Here is a 20,379-nt window from a genome sequence, read left to right on the forward strand (position 1 = left end):
CAATCGCAGGGGCGTTCCCGATTCAAGGCTGATCTGAACAGATTATCTTCCCAAATGATCCTGTAGTGTGAGGGGTTTATAGACATAATCTTAATGTTACCGACTGGATCGGAGTCTCCCCGATCTCGAATCATAAATATCAAACATGCATTGCAGTTGTAGAGCACATTCAGATGCATCGGTCAATTAAGTTTTGTGTTGATCTGATTTACAGTGTAGGAGTTATGCCCTTTTAAGCTTGACCCTTTGTTATAGCGCCACCATCTGGCCGACATAGGTGATTTGTAGTGCCTGAATAGTGGGGGGCCATAGGAACCCCCCTACCAAATTTGGTTGGTCTAGCACTTATGGTTGCTGAGCCTCAGACACTTTTAGCGGAGAAAGCTTCCACGCCGCAACTAAAAAGTCAAAATGGCGGGCAAACAATATGGCAGACACAGGTGGTCCCAATAGCAAAGTTGTAGAGCACATTCAGATGCATAGGTCGATAAAGTTTTGTGTTGATTTGACTTATGGTGTGGGAGTTATAGCCTTTTCAGCATGACCCTTTGTTATAGCGCCACCATCTGGCTGACATAGGTGATTTGTAGTGCCTGAGTAGTGGGGGGCCATAGAAACCCACCTACCAAATTTGGATGGTCTAGAACTTATGATTGCTGAGCCTCAGATACTTTTAGCAGAGAAAAATAATAATAAGAATAATGATAATAATCCTAACAGACAATAGGGTTCCACCAGCTTCGCTGCTTGGACCCCTAATAATAATAATCCTAACAGATACAATAGGGTTCCACCAGCTTCGCTGCTTGGACCCCTAATAAACTGGCATTAATAATACTCAATCTCCGTAAACTAATTTATAAACTGTAGGAGATGATGCTGTTCCTTTTGATATGCTGCACGTCCCTGTAGTGTACAGGGTAGGATGTACTCAGGAAGTATCAAATGGGTGGGGGTGGGGGGTGCTCATGTGTTGTTTATTTTATGTTTGGTGTAGTGTCTTCTCCTGTTTTTTTCAGTCCTGTATTCAATTGCTCCTTTGAATTATATTAAATGGCTAGATACAATTCCATTACTTATAATGTTAAAGGAATGGTGTCTGGTAAAAAGGGAAAAGGAAAAAAACTGTCATACCTGAATAAACAAAAAGTAGATGTAGCCTTCCTACAAGAAACTCATCTTCTATTCTCAACTCATGAACAGCTCAAAGCCGGATGGGTTGGCAAAGTATTTCACTCCTCTTTTACTTCCAACTCAAGAGGTGTTGCAATTCTCATCAGACAGAATGTATCATTCTCCCTGAAGAAGTCCCGTCTGATAAAAATGGTCCATTTATTTTTGTTAGGGGTCTTCTTGACCAAGTTAAAGTAATTTTCTTAAACTGTTACTGTCCTAATCATGATGACCCCAAATTAATTAACAATGTCACATTAATGCTGACACAATTCAAGATTCCCATCTTTTGGGGGGGGGGGGGTGATTTCAATTGTATTTTGGATGCTAATTTGGGCAGATCTTCCATTACTAATCACTCCCTGTCCAACATGTCTATTGCATTGGCCCATAATACTCAGGAATTGGGCCTTCATGAGATCTGGAGAACTATTCACAGGGACTTCTCATTCTACTCTCCTGTACACAATATTTATTCAAGAATATATCTTTTTTTTGTTTCCTTATCTTTTGCTTTCAAGATATCAAAATGTGTTTACTTGGCAAGAATATTATCAGATCATTCTGCGCTATTTTTTTCAATTGATTTTGATGGACCTCCTGCATCATCTAAAAGCTGGAGGTTTAATGCATCATTGCTAGCCAACCAACAGTTTATTGACTTTGTAAATGCCCACTTGGACACTTCTTCTGCCGTGCATCAGGACTGAACAGTACATTCGTTAATAGTTTGGGACACGTTGAAAGCCTGCATTGGAGGGATCATCATAGCATTTTCTTCCTCCCTTAAAACCAAATCCAAAGATAAATTAAAGCCGCAAACGGCGTTGGGAGGGGTCCAAGCATTGGCACAATTCCTATGGAGCGGTTTTTAAATGGTTTTGTTCTCATGATCATATACCTTCACCCAACATATCTACTGCATTGCCAATGATGTCTCCTAGCCGCTAGGCGTAAAGGCCTTTACTATGCCGTAACACTAAAGGCTGTTTTATACTTCTGCATAATACACGTAAAAATGGGTCTGTGTAGGGGTTGTGCGCAATGTGCGGCATGTGCGACGGTTGCAGACCACGGCCGCGTTGAAGACGCAGACCTCCTCAAGAAATTAAAAGCGGGTAGTTAGTAACCAGTGCCCACATACTCCGTAAAGAAGACGATTGGTTGACTGCTGACATGAGGTCGCTGGCATAAGGCTTTGACTAATAGGTTGTAACAATTGATTCATAAAACCGATAGGCAACGTTAAAGTTACAATCTCGAAGATTTCTGTTTCGTTCTCTTTGGCGGTACCATTGGCGAAAAGCAGTAATTGCAGGTGTGTTTTTGGACCTCACTTCCCAGAGATCCAACCGAATCCAACCAGTGTCGCCTGTGTGACGTCAGTCAGTTGGCACCTGGGCCACGCCAACTATAACACTTACTATTTACTAAATAAAAAATGGTTGTTATAAAAGTAACGTTATGTACACACTCATTCATTGTCTAACATTAGGCTAACTTAAGCTGCCTTTACACTGCCGGGCTGGGTTAAAATGCTGTAGCAGACCTGGGGTAGAATTAGTGATGATCAATTTCCACAGACGTTCTTTATCCACCTTTTGCCCGGTATGAAAATCTTTACACTGCAGAGAAGAATTTGCGGGATTCGCTGCGGCTCGTACAATTATGTATCTCGTGCACACTAAACAGTCTTTCTCGTGAATGCTTGTTGTGTGATATTTTTGAAACAACTGCCTTGCAAAATGTGACCGCTGGTGTTTCTGGTTTTGCCAGCAAACTGTTCGAGAATAAAGCGGAGCTGGGTGTTAAATTAGCAATCAGAACAAGAATAATAAAACAAAAACAAAGGAGATTTCATCAAAAAAGGGCAAGGCTGAAGGACCATATGAGGAAGCGTAATAAAATAATGACGCTAATCCATACTGCTGTATTCTTTTATTTAGTTCTCTCCGGTTTGACATCTTTACACTGAAATCAGACCTGGCTCTGCTCCACCTATACCCCTGGTTAATGCTCTGTGTAAAGATGGCTTTATTCCGATCATTATAATATATTGATGAACTTGATGGCAATGTAAATAACGGTAACGTTAAGGCCAATTCAGATCAATGATTCACAACGAGACAAAACGGTTTTAGAATGTTGCAGAGAAAATTGCAGCGGTGTGAACTGGTTAGTTGCAGAACGTCTGAAGCCGTTGCCTGGGGACTCAAAAGACCCACCTTGTCAAATCGCCAAGTGCAGTTAGAACGTTTACAATCAGACGTCTTGGAATTTAGCAAGTTGCATCCAGACTCATAGCGAATCATTGATCTGAACTGACCTTTAGTTAGCTACATTGCAACGTTGCAACAAGGTAGCATTGCATTCGAGAGACGTTTTGCGAGGTCGGTACCAGTCGGTAGCATTAGCTAGCATTTTTTCAAATTGTTAGCTGACAAATTGTGTTAATTACATTAGCTAGCTAGCTAACGCGTTGTTACCTGATATGAGAGATGGATACTGTGCGCAACGTTGTCTAAACTAATGTTGCCTTTCTTGACATGGTCCGGTAGCTAGCGTTAGCTGTGCAAATAGCTAGGCTATGTAATTTAGTAACGTTACATTGTCATCAAATGTAATACGAAATCTACATCAACAAATGATGACCTCTCATGTTACACAAAAACTTTTTAGGGTTCCATAACTCCCCCCCCCCCCCCTTTTTCTGTTATTGTAATGCTAGCAGACACGCAAGTGAGTTGAAGAGCGAGCCTGTTGCGTTAGCTCCGCCTACCCTCTCTGGTGGACCAACCACTGATGGGTGATGGAAAACGCGTCACTAACTATGCGCCGCTTGTGATTTTTTCCCGGGAATGTCGCCACAGACACCCAGTTCTTTAATCATAAATTATAATATTAATAATAATAGAAATTAATATAATAATAGGCTCAATCACCATTGTGTTGCCTAATTCGGTGATAGACAGTGAATTAACAGACATTTATTTTAATGATGATCTTCGAGATTATTACTTTAAATATGCAACTAAAAGCGCTTTTGTCAGGTGAATGTCTTCGTTGCAACAAGTTACTTCTAGCTGAGCATTTTTGTGGTCATTGGTGCAGTATTTAGTAGGTTTGGAAATATGAATGAAGGTGTTGTCTTTTGAACTATAACCTTCAGTAACAAAATCTAATTAGGCCTACGTGGCCTGCGCAACCTGTGCAATATGCCGCACAAATGATTTACCTAGTTACAACCCTAAGCTTACAGTCAATTTAGAGATTAAATTGAGAACACGATTTCTCTCAGCATAATGACGGATTCAAAGACTAAACAAACTCACCCGATATTGTCTTCAAATGGATTCATGCCAAAGAAAAGTAATGATTCATCCTTTCAAAAAGCTTTTACTAACAAACTTTTAGTAGCAAAAAACGAAACATCAACTCGCCACCCCTGCTACCTGCGAGTACCGTATTATTTATTTAGACATTGGCAGACTACAGCATAAATTGCTTCTTTTGTTTATATTCAATATTAGTAATTGCAGCGAGAAACTGCAGCTGTAGACACAAGATAGTTTGTTATGTTATGGTAGCAACGGAACGAAGCGGACTATGTATGTACTACAGTCATTGTTTTATTATACCAGCGTGTTTTTGCGCGTTTGCACAGAAACTCAAGCTTCGCTGCTTGGACCCCTAATAATAATAATAATAATTAAAGCCGCAAGCGGCGTTGGGAGGGGTCCAAGCATTGGCACCATCGCGCCCCCTATGGAGCGATTTAAAAATGACTTTGTCCTCATGATCATACGCCGTCACCCAACATATCTACTGAACATCATGATGATCGTATGAAATATTGATGACTTGCGGCCAATTTTGTGCTAAGAGACGCTGTCGGTTGACTTATTTGCGTCGCTATAGATGTGTCCTGGCCGCTTCCCGTAAAGGCCTTTACTATGTCGTAATGCTTAGATGGGATGTCGTAACACTTAGATGGGATGTTGTAACACATATATGGCCCGGCGTGTATGTACAGCTGCAGCGCTTCCATGCTGTAACTAAAAAAGGCGTCACACTAGTGTTGTCACGATTCCAAAATTTTGACTGTCATACCGATACTAGGTTTAGTATCACGATACTCAATACTGAAACAAGATTGATTCAATAATCGGTACCTAACAATACTGAAAATACCTTCATAGATCAGAAACCTAATGTCCAAAAGGGTTAACCTCATTTTCGAATTCACAGTTTATTAAAAACCTGGTTTATGAACAACCTTTAAGTTGAAGCCTGTTCAACATATTAATGAGCATAGGCCTATCGTGTTACAACACTGAACAATAGAAAAATATATAGAATAAATTTCAAAAATGTAACTATTGTAAACTAAATAATCTTTAAACTGGTCTCTCACTTTTAAATAGATCTAAAAACAGCATATTCTAATAACAATACAACATCTTCCTATAATAAAATATTTCCAAATTAGAACACCTATTGCTACTGAAGTCAACTGAGTGGAAGCTTGCGCTATATGAGGGAAGTGAATGCACAAGCGCAGGTCACCTCACTTGGCAACCTTAGTTGCTACTGCCATCTAGCGAAGATTCTGACAAACTACACTTTTCATCCTCTAAATCAGTAATGCGCGAGACACATTTCCCTGGCTTTTACATTTGACGCAGAACTACCGAACGTTGGAAAATTCAAATACAAAACGGTTTTTTTTTTGTTTTTGTTTTTTAAGTACCGAGAAAGTGCTGAAGTTTTGATATATAGTTTAGCAGAGAATGCACATTTCAGAGCGCCTCAGAGACAGATACAATGATAACACATAAATACACATTTCAAATAATAAATACGACATTGAGAAAAAACGAAACAAAAAACGAAACAAAAGACGAGTTATCAAGTCGGGACCTACGCGCAGAGCAGCCGACCGTTTTATTTATTTATTGGCAGATGAGAAGCAACATGAATCACAAACGGATTGTCCAAGACAATATATGACCACTCAGTCGCAAAAGGGACATCTCTACGCGTAAAACCAATGGTAAGATTGTATATTTATTCAATGTTTAGTCCCAGATATTGACTGTAGAATGACATGGTATAATGTAAAAAACAAAATTGTCTCGTTTATTTTGTTATTCCGTGTGCAGCGTTTTCACTGCTGTACTGGCATATTTCAGGGCTAACGCCGGGTTTATCTTGTTGCTACGGAATATTACATTAGCCTACATTACAGGCATTTGGCAGACGCTCTTATCCAGAGCGACGTACAACAAAGTGTATAACCATAACCAGGAATAAGTGTGCCGAAAACCCTAGAGAGAAATACCGCTCCAAGTGCAGGGAACAACCGCACAGTTCAACTTGGACCCTGTAGTTTAAACTGATTAACGCTAACACAAACAAGAACAGCAACAACGCAGTCTATGTGAACATTCAAGCAATAGTTAAGACGAGTTAAGACTAAGTCACCTACGGAACAACTACCTAGTTACAACACTAAGCTTACAGTCAATTTAGAAATTAAATTGAGAATACGATTTCTCTCAGCATAATGACGGATTTAAAGACTAAACGAACTCACCCGATATTGTCTTCAAATGGACCGTATTATTTATTTAGACATTGGAAGACTACAGCATAAATTGCGTCTTTTGTTTATATTCAATATTAGTAATTGCAGCGAGAAACTGCAGCTGTAGGTCGTTATGTTATGGTAGCAACGGAACGAAGCGGACTATATATGTATTAGGCTACCGTCATTGTTTCATTATACCAGCGTGTTTTCGCGCGTTTGCACAGAAACTCAGAACCTATCAATGAAATGGTTTAGCTATTTCTCAGCATAATGACAGATTTAAAGACTTAACGAACTCACCCGATACTGTCTTCAAATGGATCCCTGCCAAAGAAAAGTAATTATTCATCCTCTCAAAGCTTTACCGTAGCGTATTATTTATTTAGACATTGGCAGAGTACAGCATACATTGCGTCTTTTGTGAATATTCAATGTTAGAAATTGCAGCGAGAAACTGCAGCTGTAGACACAAGATAATCTGTTATGTTATGGTAACAACGGAACGAAGCGGACTATATATGTATTACCGTCATTGTTTTATTATACCAGCGTGTTTTCGCGCGTTTGCACAGAAACTCAAAAACTACCAATAAAATGGTTTAGCTTTTTCTCACCATAATGACAGATTTAAAGACTTAACGAACTCACCCGATACTATCTTCAAATGGATCCATGCCAAAGAAAAGTAATTATTCATCCTCTCAGAAAGCTTTTACTAAGAAACTTTGGGTAGCCTATCCTAGCATGCACGCTAGGTGGCACTGTCAGACCGTCTCCTCACTGCTAAAAACTAGACCTACGGTGTGGGATTACTTGCGTCGCCATGGTTGTCGCTTGCCGTAAAGAAGTTTACTCGATGTAACCGTTTAGATTTGGAGCTCCAGCTTTTACGCACCCCACCTAATGAAAAAGGCCAAATGGTGTGCAAACCATATGGCGGACATAGGTGCTCCCAATAGGAAAGTTGTAGAGCACATTCAGATGCATCAGTCGATGAAGTTTTGTGTTGATCTGACTTATGGTGTGGGAGTTATGGCCTTTTAAAGTATGACCCTCTTGTTATAGCGCCACCATCTGGTCAACATAGGTGATTTTTAGTGCCTGAGTAGTGGGGGGCCATAGGAACCCACCTGCCAAATTTGGTTGCTCTAGGACTTATGGTTGCTGAGCCTCAGACATTTTAGCGGAGAAAACTGCCACGCCCCAACTAAAAAGTCTAAATGGCGGGCAAACAATATGGCGGACAAAGGTGAGGCCAATGGCAAAGTTGTAGATCACGTTGAGATGCATAGGTCGAAGAAGTTTTGTGTTGATCTAACTCATGGTGTGGGAGTTATGGGCTTTTACGCGTTACCCTTTGTTATAGCGCCACCATCTGGCTGACGTACGTGCTTTTTAGTGCCTGAGTAGTGGGGGGCCATAGGAACCCACCTGCCAAATTTGGTTGCTCCAGGACTTATGGGTGCTGAGCCTCAGACACTAATAATCCTAACAGATACAATAGGGTTCCACCAGCTTCGCTGCTTGGACCCCTAATAATCCTAACAGATACAATAGGGTTCCACCAGCTTCGCTGCTTGGACCCCTAATAATTATAACAAAAAGCTAGAGAAACTTCACTGTTTATCTAAAAACCCCATTATACTCTGCCAGCTTGATAACTTGAAAATGAAATACAATAACATAAACACACATTCTATTGAATTGAATATTTTAAAAACAAAGCAAAGGTTTGTAGAACAAGGTGAAATGGCAGGTAAATTACTGGAATGGCAAATAAAGAAAGAATCAGAGGATCGGGCTATTTTGCGGATTAAAGGGGCTGATGGTTGTGCAACAATGGACCCTGTTCAAATCAATGAGACATTCAAAGAATTTTACAGTGAATTGTATAAATGCAACTGTCATTGTAGTGGGGAAACCCTTAATTCCTTTTTGAAAGATATCCCTCTACCCTTTTTGACAATTGAAAGGAGGTCTTATCTAGATAAATATATAACCCCAGAGGAGATTTTGAAGGCTATGTATTCCCTTCAAAATAGCAAGGCACCAGGATTGGATGGTCTTCCAGTTGAATTTTACAGACAGTTTTCTCAGCAGCTGATGCCCTTTTTTCTTTCTATGATTTCAACCTGTCTTGAGAAGAAGCTACTTCCCCAGTCCCTCTACGTAGCAGCTATTACTTTACTTAAAAAGAAAGACAAGGATCCTTTGTTGTGTGCCTCACATAGACCAGTCTCACTTTTAAATGTCGATTACAAGATCATTACTAAAATTCTAACTTTACGTCTTGAATCAGTGGCTTCTAGTCTTATCCATTCAGACTAAACAGGCTTTGTCCAGGGTTGTCTATCGTCGGACAATATACGTAGGTACTTCAATATCCTTTTTCATACCAAAGATTGTGTGCTACCCCTATGGTGGTTATTTCTATCGATGCTGAAAAAACATTTGATAGATTAGAATGGGAATATTTAATATCCATCTTATCAAGATTTAATTTTGGCCCTGTCTTCATTTCCTGGATCCGCATTCTTTATAGTTCCCCTATGGCAATCATTAAGACAAACACTCAGCACTCATCTCCCTTCAAGCTGTCACAAGGGACAAGACAAGGCTGTCCATTGTCTCCATTATTATTTGCTCTTGCTATTGAGCCCCTGGCCGCAATAATAAGATCACATGACCATACACAAGGTATTAAGATTGGAGGTGAAAGTCATGTTATTTCTCTGTACGCAGACCAATTCCAATTACAATACTTGACCAGTTCGGCGATCTATCTGGTTACAAAATCAACTGGTCCAATACCGAGATCATGCCAATTTCCAAATTCAGTTCTGATTCTTTAAAAGGCAAGTTCAATTTGAAATGGTCTCCAGACTATATGAAGTACTTGGGCATATACATTCCCAGTAATATAGAAGACGCTTATCAACTTAACTATCCCCCAATAATTGATACAAGCGATCTGAAAAGAATGAACTTACTTCCCATCTCATTTATGGGTAGAACTAACATTATTAAAATGTATCTCCCACACCCCCCCTCCCCCAACACTTTTCTTTAAAAAAATGCAGAGCCTCTTCTCTTAATTTATTTGGGATAATAAATCACCAAGGATTAGCTCACAGGTATTACAGCTCCCATATAATGCTGGTGGTCTAAACTTACCAAACCTCAAATTCTACTGTCTCTCAACTTACCCAGGTCAAGCAATAGTTTTCCAGCTCATTAAGTGCATGGGCAAAAGTGGAGTCCCATGACATTCTTCCATATGAGTTGAAATACCTGCCCTATATTGGTTTACTGGAGGTTAAAAAAATAACCAAGAACCCTACTATTATTAATAGTTTACAAATATGGAAGTGCTCCCATAAACTTATGGGTTACAGTGAACGCCTCTCCCCCTATACTCCCATAAGGAGAAACCCCAATTTCTCAACCTGTTTTAATGATGACACACTCAGGCCGTGGTACGACAAGGGGATAAGGGAAATAACAAATCTTTTTGATAATAGTATATTTATCTCCTTTAATGTGTGTTACAATGATTTTCTTGTTTTTGGCGGTGTGGCGGTATGTGGCGGTATATGGCGGTGTTTGGTTTTCTAGTGCAAATAGAGCTTGTAAGTGAAAATGTCACCAAGCCACTCCTCTCGTTTTCCCGCAAATTTGTCAATGGAAAAATGAACGGAGAAATTTTCAATAAGCGATATTTTTAGTTACAAGTCGGGAACCAGTTAGCTATTAGTATGTGGTACTCATGACATATATGACTGATGAAATATAATATCAGCAGCATGATTGACCCATGACAAGTACAAGGTACAACGTTGTGTACGTTTAGTACATTTAGGAACTACACATCCTGGTACTGCGCTCCCGACGCACGCTTATATCGTCACGACTCAGATGGAACATGCTTGCGCCTTTCTACTTCTAGTGTCACTTTGATATTTCAATTTCAAATTACTGGAAATAACAGATTTGTTATTATTAAGTTATATTGTTTATTTCACATCATAATTGTACGGTCATTGTCATGGGTCGAGGTGAGGTGGACCCAAATGCAGACTCGGACAACAGAGTGGCGAAACTCCCATAGGAAATATTTAATTCGGAAGTACACAATACAGCAGGCAGTCTCGTAGTCAGTTCGTGCAAAGATCAAAACCAGAAAAGTCCACCGGGGCAAAAGTACAAAATCGGAGGGCAAAATCAAAGTCGGTAAACAGGCGGAGGTCAGAACAGGAAATCAGCAAAACAAAGACAAAAAACAGAAACATAACAGTCGTGATGACAACAGGATTTCCTTTCAGGGATCTATAAAGTACAAACATAGACCGTATAAAAGAGTACAACCTAACCTAACTAACTTAAGACGTAATTTCAAATGGAATGTAACGTCATATATATTTTTATCACAACACAACAACAATATAGCTAGCCAGCATGGTTTTCGATAAATTACCGACAATATGTTTACTACTTACTATGTTTTAATAAAACTATTTATTACTAATTGTCTATCTCTTGCCTACTGCACCTGTCTTGTCTAAGTGCACTGTGATTCTGATTTTCACAATGTGTGTATTCCTTTGTAAGTGCTGTGAGCAGACTGGAAGTCTATGTTACACCCCTATACGGGCTATGGTTACACCGAAGCCTTGCGAAACAAAGTTTTGTTACATTGTGTACTGTACAGCATATGGTTTGTAATGACAAATAAACCTGACTTTGACAGCTACCTGATGATCCAGCCCTTTCTAACGTTAACGTTAGCTAACCGAAACTTTATAAACTATATCTTTCATGCTGGCGTTGACAGACCCGCTAATCTACTCTGGCCTTATATGACCTGCTCTACATGGTTGGATTTGGAATGATTTTCTCCCTTCTTAACATTATTGTCCTGACCATTGAAAAAATGCATTAAGCTAACCAGTGACACCGCATTTGTCGTGGGTATAGCTAGCTAGCCACCGGTGTTGGGTGCAGTTGGCCCTAGCTGCTGGTCCAGAGTCAGTTATTTTCTTGTCCTACTAATGGTTAAAGTTAGGCAGATTATTTCACTTTTAATTCACTATATCACAATTCCAGTGGGTCAGAAGTTTACACACACTAAGTTGGCCGTGGCTTTAAACAAACACATTTAAACTAACCAGGACCAATCACACAAGGACACCTACACACACTTAACACAAACACCTGACAATGGAGGATGGGTTTAACATGATAAGATGAGGTGCCAATCACTGATGCGCTGACATGACCAATAGCTATTTATTGCATTAGGGTGATGAATGAATTAATGAATGAATGAATATAAGGGTACCTTTAATACCTCCTCCAATACAGCTAACACTTATTCTAAACTCATACACTAATCCATTCATAAACAAACATGAAAATAAAATAAAAATATACCATTGAAACATGACACCCATTCAGTCCCGTCCACACCCTCCCCTAAGGACTTAACCCCGCCCCATCTCTCTCCAGCCCACACTACCCAGTAATGTCAGAGAGCCAGGGGGTATCTACCAAGACAAAACACAATAGGGTTCCAGCTGCATCGCTGCTTGGCCCCTGAATAATAACTACAAATACAATAGGGTGCCTCACACCTGCAGTGCTTGGCCCCCTAACAAGGATACTGCTGCCAGTCTTCACAAAGTTTTACAATTGCCTTTTTTTTCCGGCAATGTCAAGCTAGATAATTCTTTGGGTATAATTTGATGAAAATATGACAATTTCAAAATAAAACCATGTACCATTGCTCTACATTTTAGACCAATGAAAATGGTTCAAAGTATGTGAATATTCCACCCATCCATCCATTTTCTATACCAAATTATTCCTGGGCAGGGTCGATGGGAGCCTGCTTGAGCCTATCCAGATATGTTCTAGATAAGGGGGTTGATCATCTATCCATCCATTATCTATACCTGCTTGCCCAGGTCAGGGTCACGGGAGACTTTCCCAGCATGCATTGGGCAAGAGGCAGGAATACACCCTGGACAGCTCGCCAATCTATCGCAGGGCGCACACACCATTCCCTCACTATGAGCAATTTAGAGTTTCAAATTAACCTCGCCTGCATGTCTTTCAACTGTGGGAGGAAACCGGAGTACCCGGAGGAAACACACGTGTGCACATGGAGAATGTGCAAACTCAGGACCTTCTTTCTGTGAGGCGACAGTGCTACCCCCACTCCACCACTGTGCCACCTATGTGAATATTGATGCAAGGAAACAAATATTTAAGTAAAAATTTGGAAAATAATCACAAACTAAAAATATTTTGTCATTGATTATTTGTCTAATTTAAAGTGTCCTTTCTCAAAGAAATGACAATTCACCTTGTACCCAGTACCCAGTGTCACAGGAAAGTTTGTCTGACCATTTCTTGTGGTGAGGGGCACCAAAATAAAGATTTCCACATACCTATGGGGCTCTGCTGCAAAAGCAGTAAAAACTTGTCCAATTGCATAAAGATTAAATTGCATGCCAAGAACCTCTGCTAAGAGAAACAACACACAACTGCAAAAGCAGTAAAAACTTGCTCAATTAAACATTGGTTAAATCAGAGCTTCTACATAATAATACAATTCACCATGAACCCGCATATGTATCACTAAATTTGTTTGGCACATCCTGGACCATTTCTATGTATAAAAAAGCAGAAGCAGAAGTTTGCTTAATGGAAAAACTGCATATTAAAAGCCACTACATAACAGTAAATCACCTGGAACCCAGATCTGCATCACTGAAAGGTTTTCTGGCTACTTCCTGTAGGGAGTGGCACGAAAATGGGCCATGTACATGTACAATCGGTGCTTTACGGTGAAGATCGTAAGAACTTGTTCAAGCCAACATAGGTTTACAAATCAGGATAATTTTTGTAATGGTCAACAAGGTACATCTTCACAATGGCCTATATTAGCATAGGAATAAAGCACCAACAGAGAGAATGAAGAGTGAAGTAGATTTCCACCTCTTTCATCCCTCAAAGAGCTAGAGGCTTTCCTTCCTGAGAATAATCCCAATGCACAAAGTTCAGAAATTGTATATCAGCATTTCAGGGGTGAAGAGTGAAGCTGTTCTGAAGTCAAATTGTGGCCCTATACCTTATAAGTTACTTGATATTCATATACTGTTAGATGTTTCCACGTACCGACAACCAACTTCATGTTTTTTTTTAAGACTACATTTTGGTTTGTTCTTTTAAACTGTTCTTTTATTGGTTTGTTGTTTTTCACTTGATCTTCATATGTTCAAAGTTTTAATATTATTAATTTCTGATTGTATGTGTGTTCTGGTGTGTGTGCTTATTTATTCACAAAAAAACCTTGAAAAAGTGACTTTCAGGGGACATCCATAGATTGCAGTGAGAGCCACATATGAAAGGTCTTCCTCTGACTCTGTCTATGTGAGCTTAGTTGGTTACACGATTTGTTTTAGAGAAGAACCATGGATGTCTGCAGCCTCCTGAATCACAGTGGGGTTTGCACATTGGCGGTTGCCAATTCCAAATTTGGGTGGGAATTTGATATTTTCAGCTGCGAGTTAGCAGACAAATGCAATTTTTTTTTAAACCTGACTGTGCCTGATGACATACCAACCTGTTCCCTGATGTTCTTGTGTGCCACATTGCAGGACCCCCCCTTAGTAATGAAGCGGGCCCGCTGGGACTTAGATCGGAACCGGTTGGGCTGGGTGGAGTCCTCTGCTAGCCGGGTCAGCAAAAATCCATCTGGTAACAGGCCTTTCCGGGCCAACATCCTGATGCTTCAATTCACTCCAAGATTATCACTGCAAAAGAGCAAAGGTTCAGTTTACACATTTGTCCTATGGCATTTCCATATTGAGGCTAAAGTAGCAGTTGTGCAAGTACCATTAGGTGATCAATTCTGTCATGTGACCTATAAGATACATCATTTAAATATTACACACATACATGAGCGGCATGCATGGAATGCGCAAAGCAAGTTCTGTCAGGAAACTGCAACTGTGAGTATGCACCCAGTGACTCACACGTTTCAATAATCAACCAATCACATACACACACTTACCCATTAAATCACAATGGCGCACCTTTTTAAACTGACAATCAGACCTCTCAGTGCTGCTGCTTGCCTGGGCTGCTTTTGCTACTGCACAGAATAGCACTCATCCTCCACCACCCCAGCACCACCTGTTGTTTGGATCAGCTTATAGATACTGCGGGGTTTCAGGCATTAATGTATGTATATGTGCTCCCTGTTAGATAGAGTAGTGCACACTTCAGTTTAGTTATCCAGAGTGATTTACATTGTATCCAGTTATACAGCTGGATATATACTGGAGCAATGCAGGTTAAGTACCTTGCTCAAGGGTACAACGACAGTGTCCTACCAGGGAATCGAACCTGCGACCTTTAGGTTACAAGACCAACTCCTTAGCCATTACGCTGGCAGTATACTCAGTAAGAAGAAAGAACTTCAGGATTGAGAACAACCGGCGAACATGTCCACGAACAGTGTTGTTGGTATACTCAGTGAGAACACTGAGAACACCGCACCATTTAAAGTCACTCCACGCTGCTGGTGTAACCGGATCGAACTATGAACTCAAAACTTTAGCTTCCTCCGCGGCGACAACATCGGATTCATCTCGGTCATCATCAGAAAACTGTACGCTTTCCTCAATGTCTGTATCTGATGCGTCTGATAAACCATCTTCCGATACATCACCTCTATCCACAGAGTAATCCGTAACCATGTCAATCCATTCGTTCTTGTCACTGGCACATTCTAAATTCAGCTCGGTAATTTGGCGAGCTTTAGCCACATTACCAGCATTGTCACACATGATAGAATCTCCTGAGAGACTCGTAATCACTCGTAAAAGAGTAGACTAGATTGTAAACAACACAAGGTATTTCCTGATTACTTATGCAAGAATGTCCTGCAGAATGGTCATTAATATGCATGTCCCGCCCATTGTCCTGCCCCTTCACAACAAGCAGACCGAGAGAGAGACGAGAGAGAAAGAGAGTTTAATTATTTAACTTTTTCGCATGTTTACTGATCAAATACGAGTTTGATATTAAGGTATTAGAAAGTATACATGTTTAAGAAGTCATTTCTGCAAAAAACTGAATTTTGGTGAAAAAAGTGTTTTCAACTAAAACGCGATTTCTGGAGAATCACCTCGTGCGACTTGAGCCTGGGTTCAGTGGCTCCTGTCACAAATATACTTGTTGAAATTCACATAAAAAGTAACTATTGGAAATTTCCCATTGAAATATACTTGCATGACATTATTCACAGAAATACACAGAAACACATATTGAGAAAACCACTCAATTTGAAATGTTGTCACTCAAATAAACAGTTTACACTAGGGTGGGAAAAATAAATCTCACTCAGGAAAAAAAAGTACTCAAATGCTATTGTCTTTTGATTTCAATTACAAAAAAAAAATTTCACCCTTTTGTTTTTCAAAGTCTCTCTCTTCTAAAACACACAAAACAAAAGTAAATTATTTCCTTTTTCTTTTCAATGATACCTGACATGGCATCACAAATATCTGACGTTCACTCAATCCACTCGCTGCTAGCTCTTTGAGTTGCTCCCTCGGCGACAGCATCAAGCTGTACAGTTGACCACGGGATCACGGCACCAGTGTAAACGGGTCGAACTATGTCTCGCTTCGGTGCAATCAGGATGAGTGAAGTGACAGTCAGGACACAGGATGTGCTTTCCCAATAGTTTATTCTGGACAAACGAAATAATATGTAAACACAGAGTGTTCATGTGACAGGCGATCTGTGTATCCTCCCTCTGAATTATATGAAATAAAAAGTGATTTTACTTTTAAAGTACAAAACGTAATCATACATAACGTGAACTGGCATAGATTAGCCTATAGCATTGTATTCACCATTTCATATACTAGCAGCTAACGTTAGCTAGCTATGCAAAGCATGGCATATTTGCAAATCTTCAAAATATAACTTATTTTGAGCAATACATTAAATGCATCGTCAGATTACATTCTAGCTTCATTAATGATTATAATGTATTGACATTTTCATCATAAGACAAAATATGTCACATAAAAATATACAGGGGTGGACAGTAACAAAGTACATTTACTTGAGTACTGTACTTAAGTACATTTTTAGAGTATCTGTACTTTACTTGAGTATTTATTTTTTGGGAAACTTATGACTTTTATTCCACTACATTTGAAAGATAAATATTGTACTTTTGACTCTACATTACATTTCTATGAATGTTGTCGTTACTCGTTACTTTGAAGCATAGCTTTGAAATCAGCAGTTGAATCTTTTTTTTTTTGTTTTCTAAAATGCGATTGGCCACACGCTGTGTTCCTCACAGGAGAAAAACCAATCACAGTAGCCTACTCCTACTACGCTGTCGGTCAAGTTCAAAATGCTTGCTTGTTGCACCAGTGATTGAACAGTTCAATTTGAACTTGGCGGCGGTAATGATGGCAGAAGATAAGGACGATTCTTCGCCACCATGGCCATGGCCAGAGCAGAGGCCTCTGCGTGCACAAGCCTCCCTCCAGACACAGGCGCTGCGACAGCTGGCTGCCGCCGGGGAAACAAGCTCCCGGGACCCGCCGTCCCGATCCCCTCTCCGGATCCACCTCCCCAAAATGACCGCAGAAGACGACATCCAGGCATTCATGGAGAGTTTTAGGTGGCAGCGGAGGCATGCCAGTGGCCCCATGAGGAGTGGGTAGTACCCCTCCTGCCCCTCTTAACTGGGGAAGCCCAACAGGCGGCACATGAGCTGCCGCCCGGAGCCCAGGCGGACTACAAGCACGGCTGGAACCGGCGCCCAGGAGGAGACCCCCTCCTTGTACTGGCCCCTCTCCTGTCCCCAGTGCTCTGCCCCCTCCCTTCCCTCAAACTAATCCCCCCTTTTTTCCGATTCCCTCTCCAGGTCCAGGCTCAGTGGCGGGGGGCTTCGGCTCACAGAGGGCTCCTCAGACGCTCGGACCGGGGTGTTGGCGGTGCGGACAGCCGGGTCACCTGTGCCGCGACTGTCCACTTATGGAAGTGGGGCTGGTGGTCCGGGTGGTCGGGCCGCCCACTTCCGCTCCCGATCAGGAGGGAGCGTACTGCATCCCGGTAAGGGTGCAAGGGAGTGAACACCGGGCGCTGTTGGATTCGGGGGCTATGCAGTCCCTGATCCAGCAAAACCTGGTTCGAACCGAGGCATTGGTAAAGGTACCCTGGGTTTCCATTCGGTGTGTGCATGGAGATGTGCACAAGTATCCGGTAGTACCCGTGGAAATTTGTTACCAGGGAAAAACGCATATCGTGAAGGCTGCGGTTAGCTCCCGGCTTTCGCATCCCCTAATCTTGGGTACTGATTGGGCGGGGTTTAGGGAGATTTCTAGACACATGCTGGGGGTGCGATCACAACCGATAGGGAAGTGTGATGTGTGTGCTGTTGACGGTGGTGACGCAGGGCCGTCCGACGCGGCCGGGGTGGGGAGGGACCCAGGCGAGCCTCCAGTTGAGACTCCCCGGTGTCCTGTGTTCAAACCCGCAGAGGATTTCCCACTCGTCTTGGGACGACACCTTGCGCTTTGCCTATGACTAAGTGATGCGTATTTATGGTCAGCAGGTGCGCCTCGATGCAGTACTCTCGCACCCTTATTTTGGGACAGGTTGTATCGAGTGTGTCATGACGCTCAGACCGGTGAAGAAACGACCCAGTTGGTACCAAAAAACCGGCGGGAAATGGTTTTCCAGGCGGCTCATTACAACCCCATGGCGGGACACTTAGGGTATGATAAGTCACTACACCGAATAATGGCTCGGTTTTACTGGCCGGGCATTTGGACGGACGTACGTCGGTGTGCGTCCTGTGTGCGTGTGCGTCCTGTCCCGAATGTCAATCAGTGAACGCCCCGGCCACCCCAAAAGCGCCTTTGCGCCCACTACCCTTAATAGAGGTTCCCTTTGATAGAATTGCTATGGACCTCATCGGGCCATTTGAACGGAGCACCTAGGGATACCGTTTCGTGTTGGTCTTAGTGGATTATGCGACCCGGTATCCCAAAGCAGTGCCGTTGCGCAATATTTCAGCTAAGAGTGTTGCACAAGCTCTGTTTCAAATTATCTCCCGCGTCGGAATCCCGAAAGAGATTCTGACTGACCAGGGCACTTCATTTATGTCACGTACACTAAATGAGTTATACGGATTATTGGGCGTTCACTCTATTAGAACCAGTGTATACCATCTCCAAACAGATGGGCTTGTGGAGCGGTTTAATAGAACTCTGAAGTCCATGATTCGAAAGTTCATTCACGACGATAGCCGAAATTGGGATAAATTGTTAGTCCCTCTATTATTTGCAGTGCGGGAGGTTCCCCAGGCCTCCACGGTATTTTCTCCCTTTGAGCTATTATTCGGTAGAAAACCTTGGGGAATATTGGACCTAGTTAAAGAAAGCTGGGAGGACGGTCCAAGCCCCAGCAAAAATGAGGTGCAATACGTCATGGACCTGCGAGCAAACCTCACACTGGGTCGGTTGTCACGGGAGAATTTTCTCGAGGCTCAGGAACGTCAGCAGAGGCACTACAATAGAGGGACGAAACTACGACAATTCTCGCCGGGAGATAAAGTCCTGGTATTACTTCCAACCTCCAGTACAAAATTACTCGCCAAGTGGCAAGGGCCCTTCGTGGTCACACGACGAGTTGCGGAGGTTGACTATGAGGTGAAGCGTGCTGATAGAGAGGGAGCGAAACAGATTTATCACCTCAATTTATTAAAAGCGTGGAAAGAGGTGGTGGCTGTTCCTCTGGTAACGGTGGATCAGGAGAGGGACGAGCTGGGGCCAGAGGTATCAAATTCAATCAATCAGACCCCACCCCTTTCAGATAGCCACCTCTCGCCAAGTCAGAGAGCAGACCTTGCCCTGTTGCAAAAACGGTTTGCGGATGTGTTTTCTCCCCTACCAGGGCGCACTAACCTCATACACCACCATATCGACACCCCCCCGGGAGTGACGGTACGTTCCCGTCCCTATAGACTGCCGGAGCACAAAAAGAAATTGGTGCAGGCAGAAATAAAGGCCATGCTGGAGTTGGGTGTAATAGAGGAGTCCCACAGTGCCTGGAATAGCCCCATCGTGCTGGTAAGTAAGCTGGATGGCTCTATTCGGTTCTGTGTGGACTATAGGAAAGTGAATGCTCTGTCACATTTTGATGCCTATCCTATGCCTGGATCGGCTGGGCACGGCTTTTTCTCGACACTGGATCTGACTAAGGGCTATTGGCAGATTCCCTTGTCTGCAAAGTCCAAAGAGAAATTGGCTTTCTCCGCTCCAGACGGTTTGTACCAATTCCGAACACTTCCGTTTGGGTTGTTCGGGGCCCCAGCCACCTCCCAGCGCCTGATGGATCGGCTGCTGCGTCCGCATGCTGCGTATGCTGCTGCCTATCTGGATGATGTTATCATCCACAGTAGCAGCTGGGCACAGCATATGCGGCATGTGGGGGCGGTGCTCGGGTCCTTGAGGCAGGCGGGGCTCACGGCTAACCCAAAGAAGTGTGCGATTAGCCGAGCGGAGGTACGGTAT

The 20,379-nt window shown here is 42.1% G+C and overlaps 2 protein-coding genes across 2 annotated transcripts in view; both read right to left on the reverse strand.

The window, feature by feature from the left end:
• Positions 1-20,379, reverse strand: part of gtf2h1 (general transcription factor IIH, polypeptide 1) — a 284,403-nt gene that overhangs the window by 134,491 nt on the left and 129,533 nt on the right. The gene's annotated exons all lie outside the window — the stretch shown is intronic.
• The window catches only part of kcnj11l (potassium inwardly rectifying channel subfamily J member 11, like), a 129,213-nt gene that overhangs the window by 100,249 nt on the left and 8,585 nt on the right, over positions 1-20,379 (reverse strand). The window contains exon 2 of the mRNA XM_064335668.1: positions 14,391-14,580. Within this exon, the coding sequence (XP_064191738.1) occupies positions 14,391-14,549 (159 nt within the window). The 5' untranslated portion in view covers positions 14,550-14,580. The remainder of the gene's footprint in view (positions 1-14,390; positions 14,581-20,379) is intronic.

Source organism: Anguilla rostrata, chromosome 5, assembly GCF_018555375.3.
Source record: "Anguilla rostrata isolate EN2019 chromosome 5, ASM1855537v3, whole genome shotgun sequence".
NCBI lineage: Eukaryota > Metazoa > Chordata > Actinopteri > Anguilliformes > Anguillidae > Anguilla > Anguilla rostrata.